The following is a 20,656-nucleotide window of genomic DNA, read 5'->3' on the forward strand; positions in this document are numbered from 1 at the left end:
AACAGACTACTATGTAGCTACAGTAAGGAGTGAAACAGTTCTGCAGAGTTAAAGGTTTTGGAGAATTTGGGGGGAAGACAGAATGGAAAGCTACTTACGTATTTGGAGTCCATGTTTGTGGAAACATGATTGCTCTGTGTGACTTAATCTGTTGGTGTATTTATTTGGGCTTGTTTGCGTGCATGGAGATTCTAGAAAAAGTCTATTTTGTCATCAGGGATCTTTGGGTGGAGGGTTGAAGAGTGCTGGAGGATATAGAAATTTTAGAGCTAGACGAGAGTGAGGCTAAAGAAATTTTGTCTATTACATCTTCAGTAATTATGGAGAAAAGCTTGTGGTTTAAGTTGGTTTGTTTTTTCAGAATAGTATTGAAAGGGAACTACTCAGAGAATAGAGTTGTCTGTTATCTATTGTCCCTCCTCCCTCCATATCTCTCTGTATTTTTTTGGTGACTGAGCACCTGATTTTTTTTTAAGTACTCCTAAGTTAGTATTCCTAAAATGAATGAAGAAAGGAAATTGGCAGGGATTGGCAGGATTCCTTTTTAAAAATGTTCTTTCCCTCACAAATCTTTGTTGGTTGTAACTTGCATAATAGCACTGCTTCCTCTTTGTGGTGCCAGTTAACCAAAACCATGAACCTGACTGAGAGTAAAGTTAGGGCTTCTGAAGATAAAAATGTTTCTTTTATATATTGAAGCAATTCTAAAGGAGTGTTTAATGCCTATTCCTTGGAGAGAAAAATGATAATGCTAAATGTTGTAGGAAAGCTGTAAAGACGTATAAAATTTACCTAATGTTTAAAAAAATTTTTTTAATTCTTTAAATGTTTATACGTGCGGGGGAGGGGCAGAGAGAGGAGGAGACACACAATCTGAAGCAGGCTTCAGGCTCTGAGCTGTCAGCACAGGGTGGTTTGAAACCTTGAACCAGGAGATCATGACCTGAGCCAGAGTCAGAGTCTGACCGCTTAACCCACTAAGCCATCCAAGTGCCCCTAAGTTACTTGTAAGAAGGTAACTGAATTATTGATGGAAAGTGCTACAGTTTCATACATAGTATGCAATGAATTTTTGTTTTGTTGTCTTTGTCCATGTTTGTTGTGCAGAGTAACCATCGTGTCTAGAGACTGGAGTTTAATACGTTACAGAAATGTCAGTTTTAGGTAGTCTTAAGTAGACTGTGTGTGTATTTTTTCTGCGTGTGTGTGTGTGAGAGAGAGAATAGCATTTTATGTTCATAATATGTTAACCATCTTCATGGTACTCCTGAGGGGCTGTCCTTCTCTCTCTCTCTTTTTTTTTTTTTTTAATTTTTTAAAAGTGTTTATTTTTGAGACAGAGACAGAGCATGAGCAGGGGAGGGGCAGAGAGAGAGGGAGACACAGAATCCGAAGCAGCTCCAGGCTCTGAGCTGTCAGCAGAGAGCCTGACACGGGGCTCGAACTCACAGACCGCGAGATCATGACCTGAGCCACCCAGGCGCCCCTGTCCTTCTCTCTTGCAGGTGATTAGACCGAGACAGGTGGAAAATAAAGGTTAGGCAAGCTATAAGGTGTGATTCACACACAGTGGAGCTGCAAGTACCAGTTTGGTGCTTATATCAGGACTGAAGTCATTCCTCTGCTGGTTTGTTTCCTGCATTATGCACTACTAGTGATTTACCTCCCTTCTGGGACAGTGGAGCAAGTCATATTCTTGCATTTCCAGTTGTTCAAACCTTTGCTCTGGAATTGAGACTCCTCAAGAGTTTCCTTTTTGGGCCAGTTCCACTGTTGAGTTTGCTGTGAATTTAGTTTAAGGCATTTTTGGTCCCTTTTATTGTATCAGGAACTTTAAAAAAAAATAAGGCGATCATAAAATTGGTTCAGTCAGATTCTTTCCTAATTCTGTTCCTGTTTTTTTCCCTACTTTTTTTTTTTAATCTCCCACTCTAAAGGCAATTCAATTCCTCTCTCAAGTAGTGGTTGTTATTATTAGTGGTTTGGGATTACTTTGCTTCCCCTTCCTCTATTGTAAGATTGAGATCTTTTAAAAAGTTAGGTTTAGGGGTACCTGGGTAGCTCAGTCTGCTCAGGTCATGATCTCAGGGTTTGGTTGGTGAGTTTGAGCCCAGTGCAGGCTCTGTGCTGACAGCTCGGAGCCTGGAACCTGCTTGGGATCCTCAGTCTCCCTTTCTCTCTGCCTCTGTCTCTCAAAAATAAACATTGAAGAAAAAAAAAAAAAGAAAGTTAGGTTTAGGGGTACCTGGCTGGCCCAGTCGGAGCATCTAACTCTTGATCTCTGGATCCTAAGTTCCAGCATGGCATTGGGTGTGGAGTTTATTTTTTAAAAGTTTTTTTAAAGTTAGGTTTTGGGATGCCTGTCTCCCTCTCTCTGTGCCCCTCCTCTGCTCATGTTCTGTCTCTCTCAAAAATAAACATTAAAAAATTTTTTTTAAAAATATTGCATAAGTAATAAGTGTTAATGGTAGAAAAATAAGAAAAATTACCTAAATAAAAGGGGAATAAAAGTCATTTTATAATATCACTATCCAGAGACACCTTAATGAGTTTTTTTTTTTCCCAAAGACATCTTAATATTTTACTAAATACCCTTTGGATATATTGTACACACTTTTTTTTCAGAATGGGATTATATTGTATGTTTTGTAATCTGCTTTTGTCAATAAATTGTTTACCACATTTTGAAACTTGAAAATAATTTCATTCTTACTTTGAATCTAGGATTTTATGGAAGACCTTGGGTTATGGAACAGAGAAAAGAACTCTTTAGAAGGTAAATTTTTTACTTTGTGAAGTAGTCTTAAACCATCAATATTTCCTTTTATTTGAAGATAAACTAACACTGAATAGGCCATATGAATTTTGATGATTTCTCAGTTGCAGAAGTTATTTGACCTTGGTCTTTTACCTTTCCTTCACCTAGGCCAGGGGTTTTCAAAGTTTCTGGGGAAGCTGAATAGGTTTTGGGCTCTATCTGTGTCATTCAGAGCTATTGTTTTTATTTAAGACTTTAATTTGTTGGCATTCCTTATAATATTTAATTTTTTACAATTCCGCTAGATTACAAAAAGGTTAAAAGCTGTTGTCCCAGAATATTACTAGCTTTTTAAGAGATGGAGATGCTCCAAGGAAAGGAAAAATTTGGGATTTACAGCCTTTACATGTTGCCTATTTATACATATGTAATTTTCTTTCCCCTTAAGGCTCCAGAAATGGGAATTAAATACATACTTGTATGCCCCAAAAGATGACTACAAACATAGGATGTTTTGGCGAGAGATGTATTCAGTGGAAGAAGCTGGTAATCTTTTTCTTTTTAATCCATAAATTCAGAATATGGGAAGAAAAGAGCTGTAATGTACATTATAAGAATTTTATTAAATATTTCGTTTTCTCTTTGTAGGTCGTTTCCATTTTTATTATCTGGTAAATTCTGTGTGAGTTAGTGTAGATTGAAAGAAGTACTAATGTTGGCCGGCCATGGTGTGATTCATGGTTATGGCAGTCTGACTCCCACCTGTTCTATAATCATAAATTATACCGTTTAACTTCTGTCAGTGGTCTAAACAGTGGGCCATTGAACAAAGAGGTACTAAAGCAGGACTAGGCCTGGGGCAGGGCAAGTGAGGTGCCGCCTTGGGTACAAAGTTTAAGTAAGGGACTCCCCAAAAAAATCAGTGATGAAGATAAATAGTATCTTATGCAATTTTTAAACCAAGATTAATGCAAAAAAAAAAAATCCATGAGCAAGATACCAAAATTTTAAGTAAAGACAGGATCAGTATTACTGGTCCTTTTGCTTCAGACTCAAGAATGGCTTGGTCTTGATCACTTGATTACTTGGTTTTGTCTTTATTTAAAATAAAGGCCTCACCCTAGTCTAGGCTTATACTGAAGTGAAAAGCCATCATAAACTATCCTTGTTATGTGTGTTCTTAATGTTAAGTTAAATACATAAATACATAGTAAATACATAGTAAATAGAGTAGGACATAACAGAACCTCCTTATAAATTAGACAAGTGGTGCTTTTCTTTGGGGACTTACAAACGGGGAAACATTTCATACTTGGAATTAAAATGGTACACATACGTAGCTAATAAGATAACTTGGTTATAGAGTGCAGCCAAAACACTGAAAGCAGAAAGTTTTCTTAAATTACAAAGAAGCAATTAAAATGTATCCTATCTCCATCTAGTGTTTTTGTTTACTACTCTATATAATTTAAGTGTGTGTTCAACCTAATTATTTTTTGGGTGCTGGTAATGAAATTTTATGTGATCAATAATCAAAATATAGTCAAATGACTATCTTGAGATACCACTGAAAGTTATGTAAAGATAGGTCTACTGGTGTATAGAATAGAATTTAGTTTTACTTAGGAAAATTGTCACATTTTTAAAACTTCAGATTTGTAATGAGTATTTTCTGTAGTTATAAAGACAAGGATTGTTAAGGCTGTCACTTAACCCTGGTTGTTAAGAACACATTTTTCTTTTCTTCCAAATTATAAAGTAGTTATATGTAGATTTTTTTTATATAAGAATTTCAGTTCAGAGACTGCAAAAAATGAAAACCATACATCTCAAACAATGTAGGAAATAAAGATGGCTTATGTTCAGTAAGAGAAGTAATGCTTAATTCAATATTTTTGAGAAATGGCAATGAAAGAATGCTTTATTGATTTTAGGGTGACATTAAGCCACATGAGGTTTGTGGCATTTTGTATGACTTATTATCACGTTGGACATGACCATCATGTAAAATTTCAGGGATTTTTCCTTTCTTGACCTATCGTAAATTGGAGAAAATGACCTCTTGTCTTTAGTTGAAAAGTGAAGGTTCTTTTAGTTTTCTGTGCTGCATTCTAAAAACGTGGACTCTCTTCTTCAGAGCAACTTATGACACTCATCTCTGCTGCACGAGAATATGAGATAGAGTTCATCTATGCTATCTCACCTGGATTGGATATTACCTTTTCTAACCCCAAGGAAGTATCTACATTGAAACGCAAACTGGACCAGGTAGCTTTACTTTTTCATTATTTCCCCCTGATTCAGTATACCGGAAACAAAGTTTTCTGAGTTGATTTTAATGATGTTAAAAGGACACCAAATTTATACTTCTTTGCTTCTGTACAATTTTTTACCTTCATGCTTTTGGTAGAGAGTATTTTCTAACATGAGTCAAGAGAGCTTTACTGGAGGTAGCAGTGCTTCTCAGACTTTGGTTTGCATAAGAACTGCTATAGAAGAAATGCTTAGAAGTGATGCTTAAAAAGTTGCTAATAGGGTTCATTTCCAGAGATTCTTAAACTGACTTGGGGTGGAAATACAGACTTGGGAGTGGGGACTTACTTCAGAATTCAGGTTGTCCAGGGGTGCCTGGGTGCCTGAGGTCATGATCTCACAGTTGTGAGATTGAGCCCTGAGTCAGGCTCCGCAGTTGGCCTAATCCTTCTTAAGATTCTCTCTCTCTCTTTCCCTCCGTCCCTCCCCTGTGCATGTGATATCGCTCTTGCCCTTTCTTTCTCAAAGAAAGAAAAAAAATTTAAAAAAATTCAGGTTGTCCAGAATCGCATTTTGAGAAGCTCTGTATATTATTGGGTACTTGACTGAATTTGTGATTGAGGTTAATAGAAACAGGGTGTTACCTGTTAGATGTAAGTGCCTTTACATGTAATATGTTAATATGGACAAGAGGTATAATCCAGTCTCCATATGGTTGACTGGTTTCCAAAGATCAGAAGGAAAACAGACTAGGTAAACAAGTAAGCTATTGGTAAGCCTGATTGGAATCTAAATTCTGCTTCACATAAAAGCCGCACATTTTTTCTGGTAAAGTAAATTTGCTGATACATAATACATGTATATGTTTGCGTGTTTCTTTAGGCAAAGGTTTATATTATTGATGGCATTAAGATGGTAAAAAATTTAATAAGGTTTAATTTCCATGAATATGCTTTTTAAGAGGTTATCTCCCTATCTGATCAAATACTGTGTTCCTTCTGATTCATGGACTAGTTAGGTTTATGTGCAGAGATTAATTAGGATCAGTGTGTCTTTGGGACTAGAACAAGCCTAGGTTTTTCATCTCTTGAGTTCACTTACCATTTCTGTTTTTCTGTCTGTCTGGTCTTCTATAATCAGCAGCCAGGGAGGTAGGGATAGGCCATATCGTTGAAGCTTTGTTGGAGCATACTGCATTCAAACTCAAATGAAAAATGGGTTCCAACTTGTCTAGCTGTTTAACATAGAAAATGTAAAAAAAATTGGTGTGGCTTTGAACATTCTACTAAGAAAAATGTTTGACTTTTAGATAGAGCTATTAAGTGTCTACATTAATATTTTTAATCCTATTTTTTATGTAAGCTCTGTGCCCAGTGTGGAGCTTGAAGTCATGACCCTGAGATCAAGAGTTGCATGTTTTACGGACTGATCCAGCCAGGCGTTTATTTACTTAAAAAGAGCTGCTAAATCATCTTTTTTCCCCCCCCCTGCTTTTCCTAGGTTTCTCAGTTTGGGTGCAGGTCATTTGCCTTGCTTTTTGATGATATTGACCATAATATGTGTGCAGCAGACAAAGAGGTATTCAGTTCTTTTGCTCATGCCCAGGTCTCCATTACAAATGAAATTTATCAATACCTAGGAGAGCCAGAAACTTTCCTCTTCTGTCCCACAGGTATTGTATATAATAGATTTATATTTAACTAGACTTCTTGAAATACATCATTTTCAAAGAACTATATATGGCCTTTATTGTGTTGTCCCCTCTCCCTTTGGTGTATAAAAGTAGGAATTCTTTTTCTAGAAGACATTTCTCAAGGTCTTACACTTGAGAAATTTTAGGGACTAATAAATGGCAACTGAACAGGCAAAAGATTTCATATATTTTTTAGTACTGGAAGTGTATGAACTTTAAATTTTCAGGATTAAAGGAAGGATAGTATTATCAAATGTAAAACTAGAAAACAAATTTACATTGCTTTTAACTTAGTCACTTCTCATTTCCTCCTACTTGTTCCTTTTTTCTGCCTATGCATATCTGTATCTTTTTTCACTCCTCCTACTTCCATCTGGGCTCTTCTGGAATTCCAGGACTCAGCATAGAAAACTTGCTAAATAACGCCCCCCCACCCCCCACCCTGCCCCACTTTTCCTCTCTCACCTTGCCTCCCTGGCTCCTTCCATTGATAATGTATTAGCCTCTTTTAGTTGCCTCTCAAAATTAGGCTTATAAGGAATTTCCCCTTGACTTCTTTTTCAGGAAGAGATAAATAAATTTGTTCTAAGAAATTTTGTCTGAATTATTTAACTTTGTGTATATGTCTGAGAATCCTGTGAGCCACGAACCTTATCTCAGAGGTCTGATATAACAGGAGTACTCAAATAATGTTTAATAAGATTACATTGGGAATTACTTAATTCATTGCAAATTACTATTTGTTATCTTTTAATGTTTTCTTAGATGTTTACTTATTGTTTTAAATTTAAAATTATGCTTTATTATTATTATTTTTTAATTTACATCAAGTTAGTTTGCATATAGTGCAAATAATGATTTCAGGAGTAGAATCCAGTGATTCATCCCCTACATAAAACACCCAGTACTCATTCCAACAAGTGTCTTCCTTAATGCCCCTTGCCCATTTAGCCCATCCCCTACCTACAACGCCTCTAGCAACCCTCAGTTTGTTCTCTGTATTTAAGAATCTCTTATGTTTTGTCCCCCTCCCTGTTGTTATATTATTTTTGCTTCCCTTCCCTTATGTTCATCTGTTTCGTATCTTAAATTCCACATATGAGTGAAGTCATACGGTATTTTTCTCTAATATCGCTTAGCATAATATACTCTAGTTCCATCCACGTTGTTGCAAATGGTAAGATTTCATTTTCGATTGCCGAGTGATACTCCATTGTATGTATGTATGTATGTTTATATATGCCACTTTATCCATTCATCTGTCGATGGACATTTGGGCTCTTTCTATACTTTGGCTGTTGTTAATAGCGCTGCTATAAACATTGGGGTGCATGTACCCCTTCAAAACAGCACATCTGTATCCTTTGAATAAATACCTAGTAGTGTAATTGCTGAGTTGTAGGGTAGTTATATTTTTAATTTTGGGGGAACCTCCATACTGTATTCCAGAGTGGCTGCACCAGTTTGCATTGCCACCAGCAGTGCAAAAGGGTTCCTCTTTCTCCGCATCCTCACCAACATCTGTTGTTGCCTAAGTTAATTTTAGCCATTCTGACAGGTGTGAAGTGCTGTCTCATTGTGGTTTTGATTTCTGTTTCCCTGATAATGAGTGGTGGTGAGCATTTTTTTCAAGTGTCTGTTTATCTGGGTGTCTTCTTTGGAAGAGTGTCTATTCATGTCTTTTGCCCGTTTCTTCTTCACTGGGTTGTTTGTTTTTTGGGTGTTGAGTTTGTTAAGTTCTTTATAGAGTTTGGATACTAACTCTTTATTTGATATGTCATTTGCAAATATCTTTTCCCATTCCATTGGTTCCCTTTTAGTTTTGCTGATTGTTTTCTTTGCAGTGCAGAAGCTGCAAATTACTATTTAGTTGCAGTTGAGTCTTAATAACATGGCACATAATACTGCATTTTGTCTGTTATGATATTGTCAATTCATTTTGTTTGACCTCTAATTGTAAGAGAAATGTAGCCAATTCAAAGTATGTAGAAAATACTAAACATTCTAATTATTTCTTTAGTAAACTTGTATTTCTAATGACTGTAGCATCATAAGGATTGATATGTATTATTGGGGGAAGAGTATCAGATTTTATGAATTGATTCTTATTTTTATTTTTAATTGATTCTTTAATGAACTATCCACTTGAGTTTAATTCCTTTGAGATACGACTTGGAAGCTCTTTATCATTTGTATGAAAAGAATTTAGAATTGGTAGACATTTTTTCCCCCCATTTAAAAACTCGTGACCATTTCACTCCTAACTATTTTACTTAATTTTCCTTTTTACATTCAGAATATTGTGGCACTTTCTGTTACCCAAATGTGTCTCAATCTCCTTATTTAAGGACTGTGGGTGAAAAGCTTCTCCCTGGAATTGAGGTGCTTTGGACAGGTAAGTCTTTAAGATTTATACAGTAAAACTTTAGTTAACTAGAACTTAGAAATTGGTTTTTCTGGTTAATTGGATACTTTTTGAAAACAACTTTAACCAGAAAACTTTGTTGTTAAAATTCCCTTTTATGAAGTATACATTCTTCATTTAGTATAAAAAACATCTTTAAGGATTTTGCAGTGAGTCTGAGTATCAGTTGCTGATAAATAATAGATGTGTAGGGAACTGGGCTAAAAAGTATTGATCTCAGCCATAGGGGGAGAGTGTTTTATAAAATGAAAGCTATCCTGCCGAATTGACAGTTATTAATCAACGAGCTGTATTATAATGGAAAAAGAAATTGTTTACATGAAATTTTTTTTTTGTTTATTTATTTTTGAGACACAGACAGAGGTGAGCAGGGGAGGGACAGAGAGAGAGAGACAGAGACAAAATCTGAAGCAGACTCCAGGCTCTCAGCTGTCAGCACAGAGTCCAGTGTGGGGCTGGAACTCCTGAACCTTGAGATCATGACCTGAGTCAAAGTTGGATGCTTAACTAACTGAGCCCCTCGGGCACCCCAACAATTTGTTCCTTATAACATATCAGTTTGAGGAAGCCTGCCCAAACCTTAAATATTCATATCTTTTTACTACTAATTCCATTCCTAGAAATCTGACCTGAGGAAATATTGGAGAGAGGTTGGGTAAAACTGAACACTCAAAAAGACATGTTGCTGTGTTACTTTGAAAAGAAAAATTGTCAGAAAGTACATAAATAACAAAATACGATAAAAAATTGAATTCAGTATATTTTGAAGAATCATGTTTGAGGGTCTTTTAACAAATGGTTGTCATTTCTAGGTCCGAAAGTTGTTTCTAAAGAAATTCCAGTGGAGTCTATTGAAGAGGTTTCTAAGATTATTAAGAGAGCTCCAGTAATCTGGGATAACATTCATGCTAATGATTATGATCAGAAGAGACTATTTCTGGGCCCATACAAAGGAAGATCCACAGAACTCATCCCACGGTTAAAAGGAGTCCTTACTAATCCAAATTGTGAATTTGAAGCCAACTATGTTGCTATCCACACCCTTGCCACCTGGTACAAATCAAACATGAATGGAGTGAGAAAAGATGTAGTGATGAGTAAGTAGACTGCTTAATCCTTGACCTTGCAGGGAGACCTGGGGTTAACTAGAGCTATTGTCAAGTGCAGGTTTGTCATCATAATTTAAGAGATTTTTTGAAGTATGTTGTTTAGTCCTATGAGTGAGGTGTATATGTGAGAGAAGGAGGGATCAGAGGGCTGAGTGGCTTTGGACAAACTACTTAATAACTTCTTGGCCTCAGTTCTTTGCTTTTCTCCCCCCCCCCAGTTCTTTACTTTTAAAATGTGACTTTGAAATCAGAGCACTAGTTTTTTAGTGTTCCTGTTATTCCTGGAATTATTCCCATTCAGTTTATGTTTTCTGGTGGTTTTTATTAAATGGGGTATTTTAGATCACTAGCTGTTACCTGAATTACTTCATATATCATTTAGATTTCAGCTTATATTAATGGAACATATTCTGTGTTGTCATTTTAGACATTGGCTTACTGATTTTTTATTCATGAAAAATTCCCAGTTGAGTTTCTAAGTAAGAATGCTGGCTAGTTGTTTATTCATTATATTTAAACACTTAGTAAGATTTGGCAAGTGCACCTTCCTGGCACTAAAGATGCAAAGAATAAAGTAGTCCCCGCTTTTGAAGAACATGGTCTGGTTTTGGATAAAGCATATAGGCGACTGTGCTGTTGTTTGATAAATGCTGAGGAAATTGTTTACAAAGTGCTGTGGGAACACAGAGGAGGGAATGCTTATTTCTGCTAAGCAAAAGTGCTAAGAAACCATTTCCTAGAGGAGAGGATACTTACGAGTATCACAGTATGAGTAGAGGTGCCGGGCATGAAAGGGTTGGTGGACAAGAGGTAAAAGCACTGGACATTGAAAAGTTGAAGTTACTGAATTTGGGCTCGTTTGGGGCTATGGGAATGTCACATCATGGTGCTCGGGTATGGTATGTAGTCATATAGTTGTGTTCTCTTTCTCAGTTCTGTACTCCTTCCAGTTCTGTTTATTGGATTAATGCCTCCCTTTAAGGCTCAATCATTGTGGACCACCCCCTTGAATTAAAAAAAAAAAAACAACAAAATATAGTCTCAGTTCCCTCTGGGTACATGGCATCTACCTCCTACCGCTTTTAAGGCAGAGCATGAAGCACATTAAGGAGTGGTAGCCAGACTGGGCCATGTGCAGGGAAATATGAAGGAAAGCTAAGAGTAGAAGGTTTTGGATACTAAGCCAGAGTTCAGACTTCATTTTCTCTAACACTGTGCTGGTTTAGAGTTTCATTATGTGCTTATTTATTATCTCTGCTTAATATGTGGGTTCTCTATTGGTTTTTCTCTTTCCCCCTCAATATACTTACTAATTTGCTTATATGTTTTCGTAATGATTTTCCCATTAATTTATAAGCCCCTCAAGGGTAGGGAATGTTATCTTTATGGAAATCATATGCCTTTAACTTCACATTCCCAACGATTGGCATTCTGAACATTTATGACTGACTTTTCCAGTGATTCTAAAATTAGTGGCTTTAAAATTTTTTTATTTTCAAAATTTATTTATTTGATTTTTTTTAGAGAGAGAATGCAAATGGGGGAGAGGGGCAGAGGGAGAGAGAGAGAATGATGCATCTTAAGCAGACTCCATGCTCAGTGCAAAGCCTGAGGCTGGGCTTGATCCCACGACCCTGGGATCATGATTGGAGCTGAAATTGAGTCAGATCCTCAACCATCTGAGCCACCCAGAAGCCCCTGAAATTAGTGTTTTGTATTTCATTTGCGATTTCACATTAAGCAATGCATTTACAATTTTTTTTGGGGGGGGGGTATTTATTTTCAGAGAGGGAGCATGTGATGTCAGAGGGGCAGAGAGAGAGAGAGAGGGAGAGAGAGAATATCCCAAGTAGGCTCCACACTGTCAATGCAGAGCCTGATGTAGGGCTTGAACTCAGGAACCATGAGATGATGACCTGAGCCGAAGTCTAGACCCTTAACCAACCGAGCCACCCAGGTGCCCCTACATTTAGCAATGCATTTAGATGACTTATAGGTGAAGTGGTTCAGTTAAGGGTCTTGGTTGTGTTTGCGTTTTTATGTTTAAGGTTTGTTCATGTTCCTGTTCCTTGTTTCTCTAGTTGTACTGTAACAACTGGTGTTTTGCATTTGTTCCTCTCACTTGTCAGGAGGCTTTTGTAATCAAAACTGTTTTTTGTGTTTCTGTTTTTTTTTTTTTTTTTTGCAGCTGACAGTGAAGACAGTACTGTATCGATCCAGATAAAGTTAGAAAATGAAGGCAGTGATGAAGATATTGAAACTGATGTGCTCTATAGTCCACAGATGGCTCTAAAGTTAGCTTTAACAGAGTGGTTGCAGGAGTTTGGTGTACCTCATCAGTATAGCAGTGAGTTTGGCCCTTTGTTGTAAGGGGGTTTGGGTCACATGGTTGAATCGTAAAGTAAAGAACATTTTGATGTTCCTACCATAGGCCCGCAAAACAAAGTAAAATTTGGGAAGGGATCTAGAGAAATAAGGTTTTTAAAATCTTAACTTTTGGTCTGAGGTAGTTTTATCATGATGCAATGCTAATTTGTTTTAAAAATGTTTTTTTTTGGAATAATTATTTTTAGATCTAGATCTTCAGAAGAGAAGATAATACATGTTGGCATATTTAGGGGATGTTTATCATTTGTTTCTTTCCTCTTCTCTTCCCTCCCTACCTCCCTGGGGTTTAGAGGGATTGCACTTTTCTCAGGGCTTAATATTTGGAATCTCAAATTGAGGTTAGAGATACAATAAGAAAACATTTCTCTGGATCTGATTTGTACTGTTTCTAATTCTGATTATCTTTGTGGCAATTTGTTTTTGTAGGTAGGCAAGTTGCACACAGTGGAGCTAAAGCAAGTGTAGTTGATGGGACTCCCTTAGTTGCAGCACCCTCTTTAAATGCCACAACTGTAGTCACAACAGTTTATCAGGAGCCCATTATGAGCCAGGGAGCAGCCTTGAGTGGTGAACCTACAGCTCTGACCAAGGAAGAAGAAAAGAAACAGCCAGATGAGGAACCCATGGACATGGTAGTAGAAAAACAAGAAGAAACAGACCACAAGAATGACAATCAAATACTCACTGAAATTGTTGAAGCTAAAATGGCTGAGGAATTGAAACCAATGGACACAGATAAAGAGAGCATAGCTGAATCAAAATCCCCAGAGATGTCTATGCAGGAAGATTGCATTAGTGATATTGCCCCTATGCAGACTGATGAACAGACAAACAAGGAACAGTTTGTGCCAGGTCCCAATGAAAAGCCTCTGTATACTGTGGAACCAGTGACTTTGGAGGATTTGCAGTTGCTTGCTGACCTGTTCTACCTTCCTTATGAGCATGGACCCAAAGGAGCGCAAATGTTACGGGAATTCCAGTGGCTTCGAGCAAATAGCAGTGTTGTCAGTGTCAATTGCAAAGGAAAAGACTCTGAAAAAGTGAGTATGCTTGATTTATATCTGCTTCTCTAGCCTGGGTGCATCCCCATGCTGATGATAAACGACATCTTAAATGAATATATTGGTAACTAGCAGAAAATTGACCACATCTTAGAATATGCTTTGAAAGTGGTTTTGGATTCCAGTACATAGAGTTCCATAGTTTGACCTTATAGTGAAAAATGAAGGAAAGGCACAGTTGATTATTTCAGAAATACTTGTCAGTTTGGGGAGACACAGACTGTTATTGCTTGTCTAAAGAGTTTAAGCCCACATTTGCAACTATGTGGATGGAACTGGAGGGTATTATGCTAAGTAAAATTAGTCCGAGAAAGACAAAAGTCATATGACTTCACTCATGAGGACTTTAAGAGACAAAACAGATGAACATAAGGGAAGGGAAACAAAAATAATATAAAAGCAGGGAGGGGGGCAAAACAGAAGAGACTCATAAATATGGAGGACAAACTGAGGGTTACTGGAGGGGTTGTGGGGGTGGGGGATGGGCTAAATGGGTAAGGAGCATTAAGGAATCTACTCCTGAAATAATTGTTTCACTATATGCTACCTAATTTGGATGTAAATTTTAAAAAATAAATAAATAAAATAAAGAGTTTAAGCCCAGTGATCCTTTAATGTTTAGGATAAATTGCAGGGACCTGAAAATATAAGCAGTTTATTTTGTTATGCTTGCAGTTTTTGAGTCATATTTTTATTGATCCTCAATAGATTGAAGAGTGGCGGTCACGAGCAGCCAAGTTTGAGGAGATGTGTGGACTGGTGATGGGAATGTTCACTCGACTCTCCAATTGTGCCAACAGGACAATCCTTTATGACATGTACTCCTATGTTTGGGATATCAAGAGTATAATGTCTATGGTGAAGTCTTTTGTACAGTGGTTAGGTAGGTACACCAGGAATAATCTCTTTTCCTCAGATATATTGTCCCTTAAAAATGAAGAAAAAAAAGATTATCCCACAGGGAGAAAAATATTTAGGGAATTGGTGAAATTCCAACTGTGTTTAAATTCTTTGCTTAGATTTCTTTCAAAGTTACAGCCGTTGTTGGCTGACTTGAGGTGCAAGTCTCAGTAAATACATCAAGCACGTTGATTTTTCTCCCTTGGGCTAATTCAACATAAATATCTTGAAAATGTGTTAGAAAGTACTGACTTTAACTTGCTCTGACTGAATGCTTCCTGGATGGAATCCTGTATACCACTTTTATCTGATTTGGAGATGAGACACTATGAATTGTGACTGTGTAAGCTCTCTGCTGCTTGCTGGGTCTTGATAACGTTATGCTGTGTTTAACAGAACAATTGCTGAAATGACCTAAAGGGCCTGGCAAGAGGAAGCCATCCTCCCAGCCCTGTGCGCATGCGAGCTTTAGTGATAAGGCTATTCTGGTGCTACTTGGTATTATTTCACATGGCTTTTTCTTTATTCCTCTACCAAGTAATTGGTTTTAGCAGGGGATGAAAATTGCAATCCCTTAAAAACTCCTTCATTAAATGAACTTATGTATGTTTCTTTTGAAAATTGATTTTTTTGGAAAATCTCAAACTTGGTAAAAAGCACCAGCATGGCCAAGTTTCTCCAGGGACCTCATTTCATTTCCAGGTTTTCAATCCAGCTATAAGGAATATGTAATGGATGTACATACAGCACACAGCAGGCAGCAAGGCTGACTGACATGTCATAGTTTTCATAGTAGTCACAAACACTGTGATGGGTTACCTGGTCTTGTTTGTGAAATAGATACGTGAAATACTGTGAGCTGAGATTAAGGAGTAGTAACAGTGAGATTTCTCACTTTCTGCCTACATACTTTTAGACTCTTAAATATTAATGATAGCTTTCCTGGGACACAGCTAATTATCAGCCAAATGTAGAGTCTCTGTTAATTTGAAAATATAGAACTTTGGGTTTCTGTATATATATGTATAGCCCAACAGATAGAAGAATTTTTTTTACGTTTAATTTATTTTGAGAGCAAGCATGTACGCGCTTGTGTGCACAAGGACAGGAGACAGGCAGAGAGAGAGGGAGAGAGAAAATCCTAAGCAGACTCTGCACTGTCAGCACGCAGCCCAATGTGCAGGGCTCGAACTCATGAACCGTGAGATCATGACCTGAGCTGAAACCAAGAGTTGGGCCCTTAACTGACTGAGCCATCCAGGCACCCCTAGAAGAGAGAATTTTGACCTATTGTTAAAAGGCTCCAAGACACCTCTTTTCTGTGATAGATACCTGCCTTTAGGCTCAGGAAATACCTCTACATTGGTTATTGGATGACAGCATTTGCTTTCCAGGCTTCTGGCCAAGGGGTTATAATTTCTCACAGGGATTTAAATCTTAAGTTTCCCACCTGAAATCTGGTTTCTTGGGCTTGGGAAAGTATCATTTAAAACATTCGATACTCCTCTTGTAATTCAAGAATTATTAAAAATTTAACTTTTGATTATGTACAGTATTTGTTTACTCTCAGATTTTACTTCTGTACTGTACAATTATAGGAGCAGTTTTCCCAAATTGTGTAGGTAGCTATTGTACATCTCAAGTTCAGAGCATCTTAGAAATTTTAAATAATTATCTTGGCATGCACATAGCTTCACAAAAAGCTCACGACAAGTAGAGTATTTTCATGGATCTGTAGTGATACCAGGGAGTTACTGCTTAGAGCCCTTTGTTTTCCTCCTCTCTCCAGTCCAGCTGGCATTCAGTCCTTTAAAGAATGTGGCTATGCAGTACTTTTGATTACTAACGACTTCTATTATCTTCTTCCCCATTGTGTACAGATGGGAGAATCCTCAGCACAAGTGTCTACTACTATTGGATGGACAGCGGCAGATGTTCACAGCGCGTCATGATTAATTAGTTTAAATTGAAAGGTCTATCTGTGAGGTAGCTCAGTTTTAAGGGCAGTAGGCATGAACTGAAGTCACGTTTGCGCAGCGACTGAGGCATTAACCATGTTTTCATTTATACAGCTCTTCGTACATGCAGCTTTTTATTGTAATAGTTGGAAGTGCTAGTTATGTTGTAGTCTCAAAGTGGGGGGTAGGGGAAATTGGCTGATCTTAAAGTTTGAGAGTATAGTTTTTTCCTGCAGTGTAAATTTACACTGAGCTATGGAATGGGGCAGGTTCTCTTAGCCTAAATTTTGACCCTATTTCATATTTATTTTACAAATCTACATATTATGTATGTTTTCTTAAAATACCCCTACCCCTAAAAAATGACAAACTTGGATATAATCTCTTAATGGGCCTGAATTGTGAACAAAAAAATTGGTTTGCTTTGGGACTGTCTGACTAGCACACTATATATTGTACTGATGAGACTGTTAACTTGAACAGGAGGTAGAATGCTGTCTTCCAATGGAAAAGAACTATATTGCGCTGCTTTATCTTGTCAGAAGACTAGGCAGGTGATTTTGATTTGGCCTCCAAATATTTGCTTTTAACTATTTCTTGTTAGCTTCCTTTATTGCCTCTGAAGTTGGTTACGTGGTGATCTTAATGCTGACTTCTGGACCTCAAACCCTGTTACTCCATGCCTGTGTTCAGTGCACTGCAAAAATTATAATCGTCAATCAGAGGAGCCAGATACTACCATACTTTTAAGAAAAGTATGTCTTAGCTGTGGATAAATTAGGAGCATCAGTCGACTCCTTAGTGCTCAGAATTTGTCCGACTACCGTTACTATTAGCCAAGTCTAAATTGGATCGTCCTTGTTAGAAAAAATAAAGTTTTCATTTGTTTTGATGTCAACTTACCAAACAATTTCTTTTGTTTATTCTGTTGACCTTAGTTTTCTGACAAGATTAATCCTCCCCTTCCCCTTTTTCCCTTCCTGTACCCTTCCTCATAATGTAAAATGTGACTTCAGACAGGTTTAATTCCTTCATGGGCTGTGATAATAAAATGTCTCATTATCTGTCTCATTCATTTCACTTTCATAATTACTGTGATTTTACTACAGAGCAAACAGCTGGCTTGATTTTTATAGCTGTATCTAGGAAATATTACAAATTTGACCCAGACAAACTTGAGACTGACCTTTCTTCCAATAATTAAAGAGTAGAACTCTTAAAGTGATTATTCATGAATCAAAGGAAAAAACGTCAGTGTTGAAATTCTATCACAAATTTAAAAAAACTATTATCACAGCCTTGTCCTGAAACCCTGGATTATTATTGTTAGAGAGTTATTTCCACAAAGTGTTTGTTAGTTTGTTGGACGTTTGAGACCCCAGGAAATCCCCTTTCTCGTAACGTTCTCCGCTTGGATCTGATCTCAACAGGGTGTCGTAGTCATTCTTCAGCACAGTTCTTAATTGGAGACCAAGAACCCTGGGCCTTTAGAGGTGGTCTAGCAGGAGAGTTCCAGGTATCAATATGAATTCACAACTGAATTGACATTTTCTTTGTTTTATGAGAAACCTTATGTTGCGCATCAGATGGCTGGAAGGATTGGTCTGCCGAAGGCTTTCTAGTCCCAAATTCAATTTAGTTACATAGCTGGATTTTAAATCAAATTTTCCTCCTCTTTCACAGTAATTTCTGAAGGAGATGCTGCCAATTCCCCCCGCGCCTGCGAAGCGCAGCGGCTCTAGGTATACACTTCACATTGTTTCTTTGCAGGTCGCACACCATTTTAATCTGCGCCCGCAATGCACAATGCGCGCATGCTTGTCTGCCAGTGGAAACTCCATGAGCAAAAAGGATGAATAATTATGCAAGTGAATGGTGAAAGGGCTTTTGGATACTTTCCCGATTATTTTACAAATAAAACTTGTATTTGAAAGAACAGTCTGTTAATGAAAATTTGAACAAAATAAGAAACTTTTTTGGATTGGAATTTGTTCATGGACTTTTCAGGTGCTCTACTTTTCTCCCCCCAACAGGTGCTCTGCTGCGCACAGCAAACTGAAGCGCATTGCTTTGGGGATAAAGCGTCTCCTGGACAGATAACCCTCTTCAGACCAAACCTCTCCTCCTGACATTCTGTTCTGCCATCTTTTAGTACAGAGATGGTCTATATGAGATTGGTTTAAAAAAGTAGATTTGTGATACTGGAATAGATTTTTTATTTTTTCTTTATTTTTTTACTATAAGTTTAAATCCCCATTAATATGCCACTAAAGCTATGTAACTCCGTTTGGGTAATTTCTATTCAGAAGCACCCCCTTCCCCCAGCAAAGAGGTGTTTATTTTAGTAAAGCATAGTACACCCCTCTTCTTTAGGTCTGCCTGCAGTAGCCAGTTAATGTTAAGTTGGTAATCTGCAGTGCACACCCATTTAAAGAAATGGATCTCTTCCCGACACTAATCCATCTCCTTTTGTTTCTTCCCACAGCGTTTGCTGCCAATTGATGGGGCAAATGATCTCTTTTTTCAACCACCCCCACTGACTCCTACCTCCAAAGTTTATACTATCAGACCATATTTTCCTAAAGATGAGGTAATTGTCTATCTACCAACTTGGTATATGGTTATGGTGCTCACAAGTTTCCTTTGAACTCCCTTGTTAAGAGAATCTGTTCTGTACTTTCAAATAGGAGCTTTAGGTGGAGAAAGTTAACTGAAACATTGAACAAGTGAGGGTTAATATTTAAGGGAGAATCTAATAAGGAGGTTAGACTCAAACATTTTGAGCTAAGTCCCTTAAGTCCTCTTTTATGAAAATCAGCTGAAAGGTATTAGGGTGTGTCCAAGTGGTATGGTCCTTGGCTGATTTTCTCTAATATATTAGTATTTTATAATTCCCAGTTGTGAAGTATCTACCGGCTGTTGACAGTCAGCTACAGGAAACAGCAAGCCTGTTGAAAGACCATTAACACGTTTAAAAATTTTTGGATGTATACAAAACTGAGAGGCTCAGCAGCATAGTTTGCAGCATTTTGAATCTACTTCTTAACTGCCTAAAACCATCTCCTTTGAAACAATTCTCCGTGTTTACTATACCGTGCTGTTTTCTACTGATTTTACAAGTATGATTCAATGAATAAATATTAAAGCAGAGGGGATATTTATGACAGGCCAGGCATTTTGTTACTCTGTCCTAGAAGCCCAGTCTGACTCACTGAGTCCTATTGTTAATTTCTGTTGCGATTTTTCTTGATGTGTTGCTTAACTAGATTATATTTTCAGGCTTCCGTGTACAAGATTTGCAGAGAAATGTATGACGATGGAGTGGGTTTACCTTTTCAAAGTCAGCCTGACCTTATTGGAGACAAGTATGTGATGAAGTGTTTGGATTTGTTGGATTTGGGAGTAACGTTTCATAGCCACGTTTATCAGGTTAAGGGGAGGTGATGACTAGAAATAAAGTTTTCTAGAAATTCCACTTTAGTTACAATTAAATGTGAATATTTACATGTGTGTATTTTTTGGCTTTTTTCCTACACCGAATGTAGTTTCTGTAGGTTGCCATTCAAGTACGTTAAGGCCTTAACGTCACTGAAGTCTAAAATTTGGGGTTAAAAACTCATTCTACCCTCTTTTCTTCTGAGCAGGTTAGTAGGAGGGCTGCTTTCCCTTAGCCTGGATTACTGTTTTGTCCTAGAAGACGAAGATGGCATATGTGGTTATGCCTTGGGCACTGTAGATGTGACCCCCTTCATTAAAAAATGTAAAATTTCCTGGATTCCCTTCATGCAGGAGAAGTATACCAAGCCAAATGGTGACAAAGAACTCTCCGAGGCTGAGGTAATAGCAGGTTTAGAATTATACTACAGTAGTTTTAAAGTACTTACTAAGGTAAAGTAAGCAGAGATATCTTAAAATTTCAGTACTTTCAATAGGCGCTTGGGTGGCTCAGTCATTTGAGTGTCCAGCTCTTGATTTCAGCTCAGGTCATGGTCCCAAAGTCATGGGATCCAGCCCCTTGTCAGGCTCCACACTGAGTATGGAGCCTGCTTAAGATTCTCTCTATCCCTCTGTTCCTCCTCCAGTTTTGTATGTGCGTGCTCTCTCATGCTGT

General features: G+C 37.5%; 1 protein-coding gene across 2 annotated transcripts in view; it reads left to right on the forward strand.

The window, feature by feature from the left end:
* OGA (O-GlcNAcase) overlaps window positions 1-20,656 on the forward strand; it is a 29,494-nt gene that overhangs the window by 2,266 nt on the left and 6,572 nt on the right. Inside the window, exons 3-15 of one of the 2 annotated variants that reach the window (XM_060641676.2) lie at window positions 2,725-2,776; window positions 3,207-3,304; window positions 4,896-5,026; window positions 6,512-6,683; window positions 9,001-9,099; window positions 9,942-10,226; window positions 12,427-12,585; window positions 13,053-13,666; window positions 14,396-14,570; window positions 17,976-18,061; window positions 19,031-19,135; window positions 19,825-19,910; window positions 20,190-20,382. In XM_060641676.2, coding sequence (XP_060497659.1) covers window positions 2,725-2,776; window positions 3,207-3,304; window positions 4,896-5,026; window positions 6,512-6,683; window positions 9,001-9,099; window positions 9,942-10,226; window positions 12,427-12,585; window positions 13,053-13,666; window positions 14,396-14,570; window positions 17,976-18,061; window positions 19,031-19,135; window positions 19,825-19,910; window positions 20,190-20,382 — 2,255 coding nt within the window. The remainder of the gene's footprint in view (window positions 1-2,724; window positions 2,777-3,206; window positions 3,305-4,895; window positions 5,027-6,511; window positions 6,684-9,000; window positions 9,100-9,941; window positions 10,227-12,426; window positions 12,586-13,052; window positions 13,667-14,395; window positions 14,571-17,975; window positions 18,062-19,030; window positions 19,136-19,824; window positions 19,911-20,189; window positions 20,383-20,656) is intronic. The other variant, XM_060641677.3, reaches the window with a different exon arrangement.

Source organism: Panthera onca, chromosome D2, assembly GCF_046562875.1.
Source record: "Panthera onca isolate mPanOnc1 chromosome D2, mPanOnc1 haplotype 2, whole genome shotgun sequence".
Classification (NCBI taxonomy): domain Eukaryota; kingdom Metazoa; phylum Chordata; class Mammalia; order Carnivora; family Felidae; genus Panthera; species Panthera onca.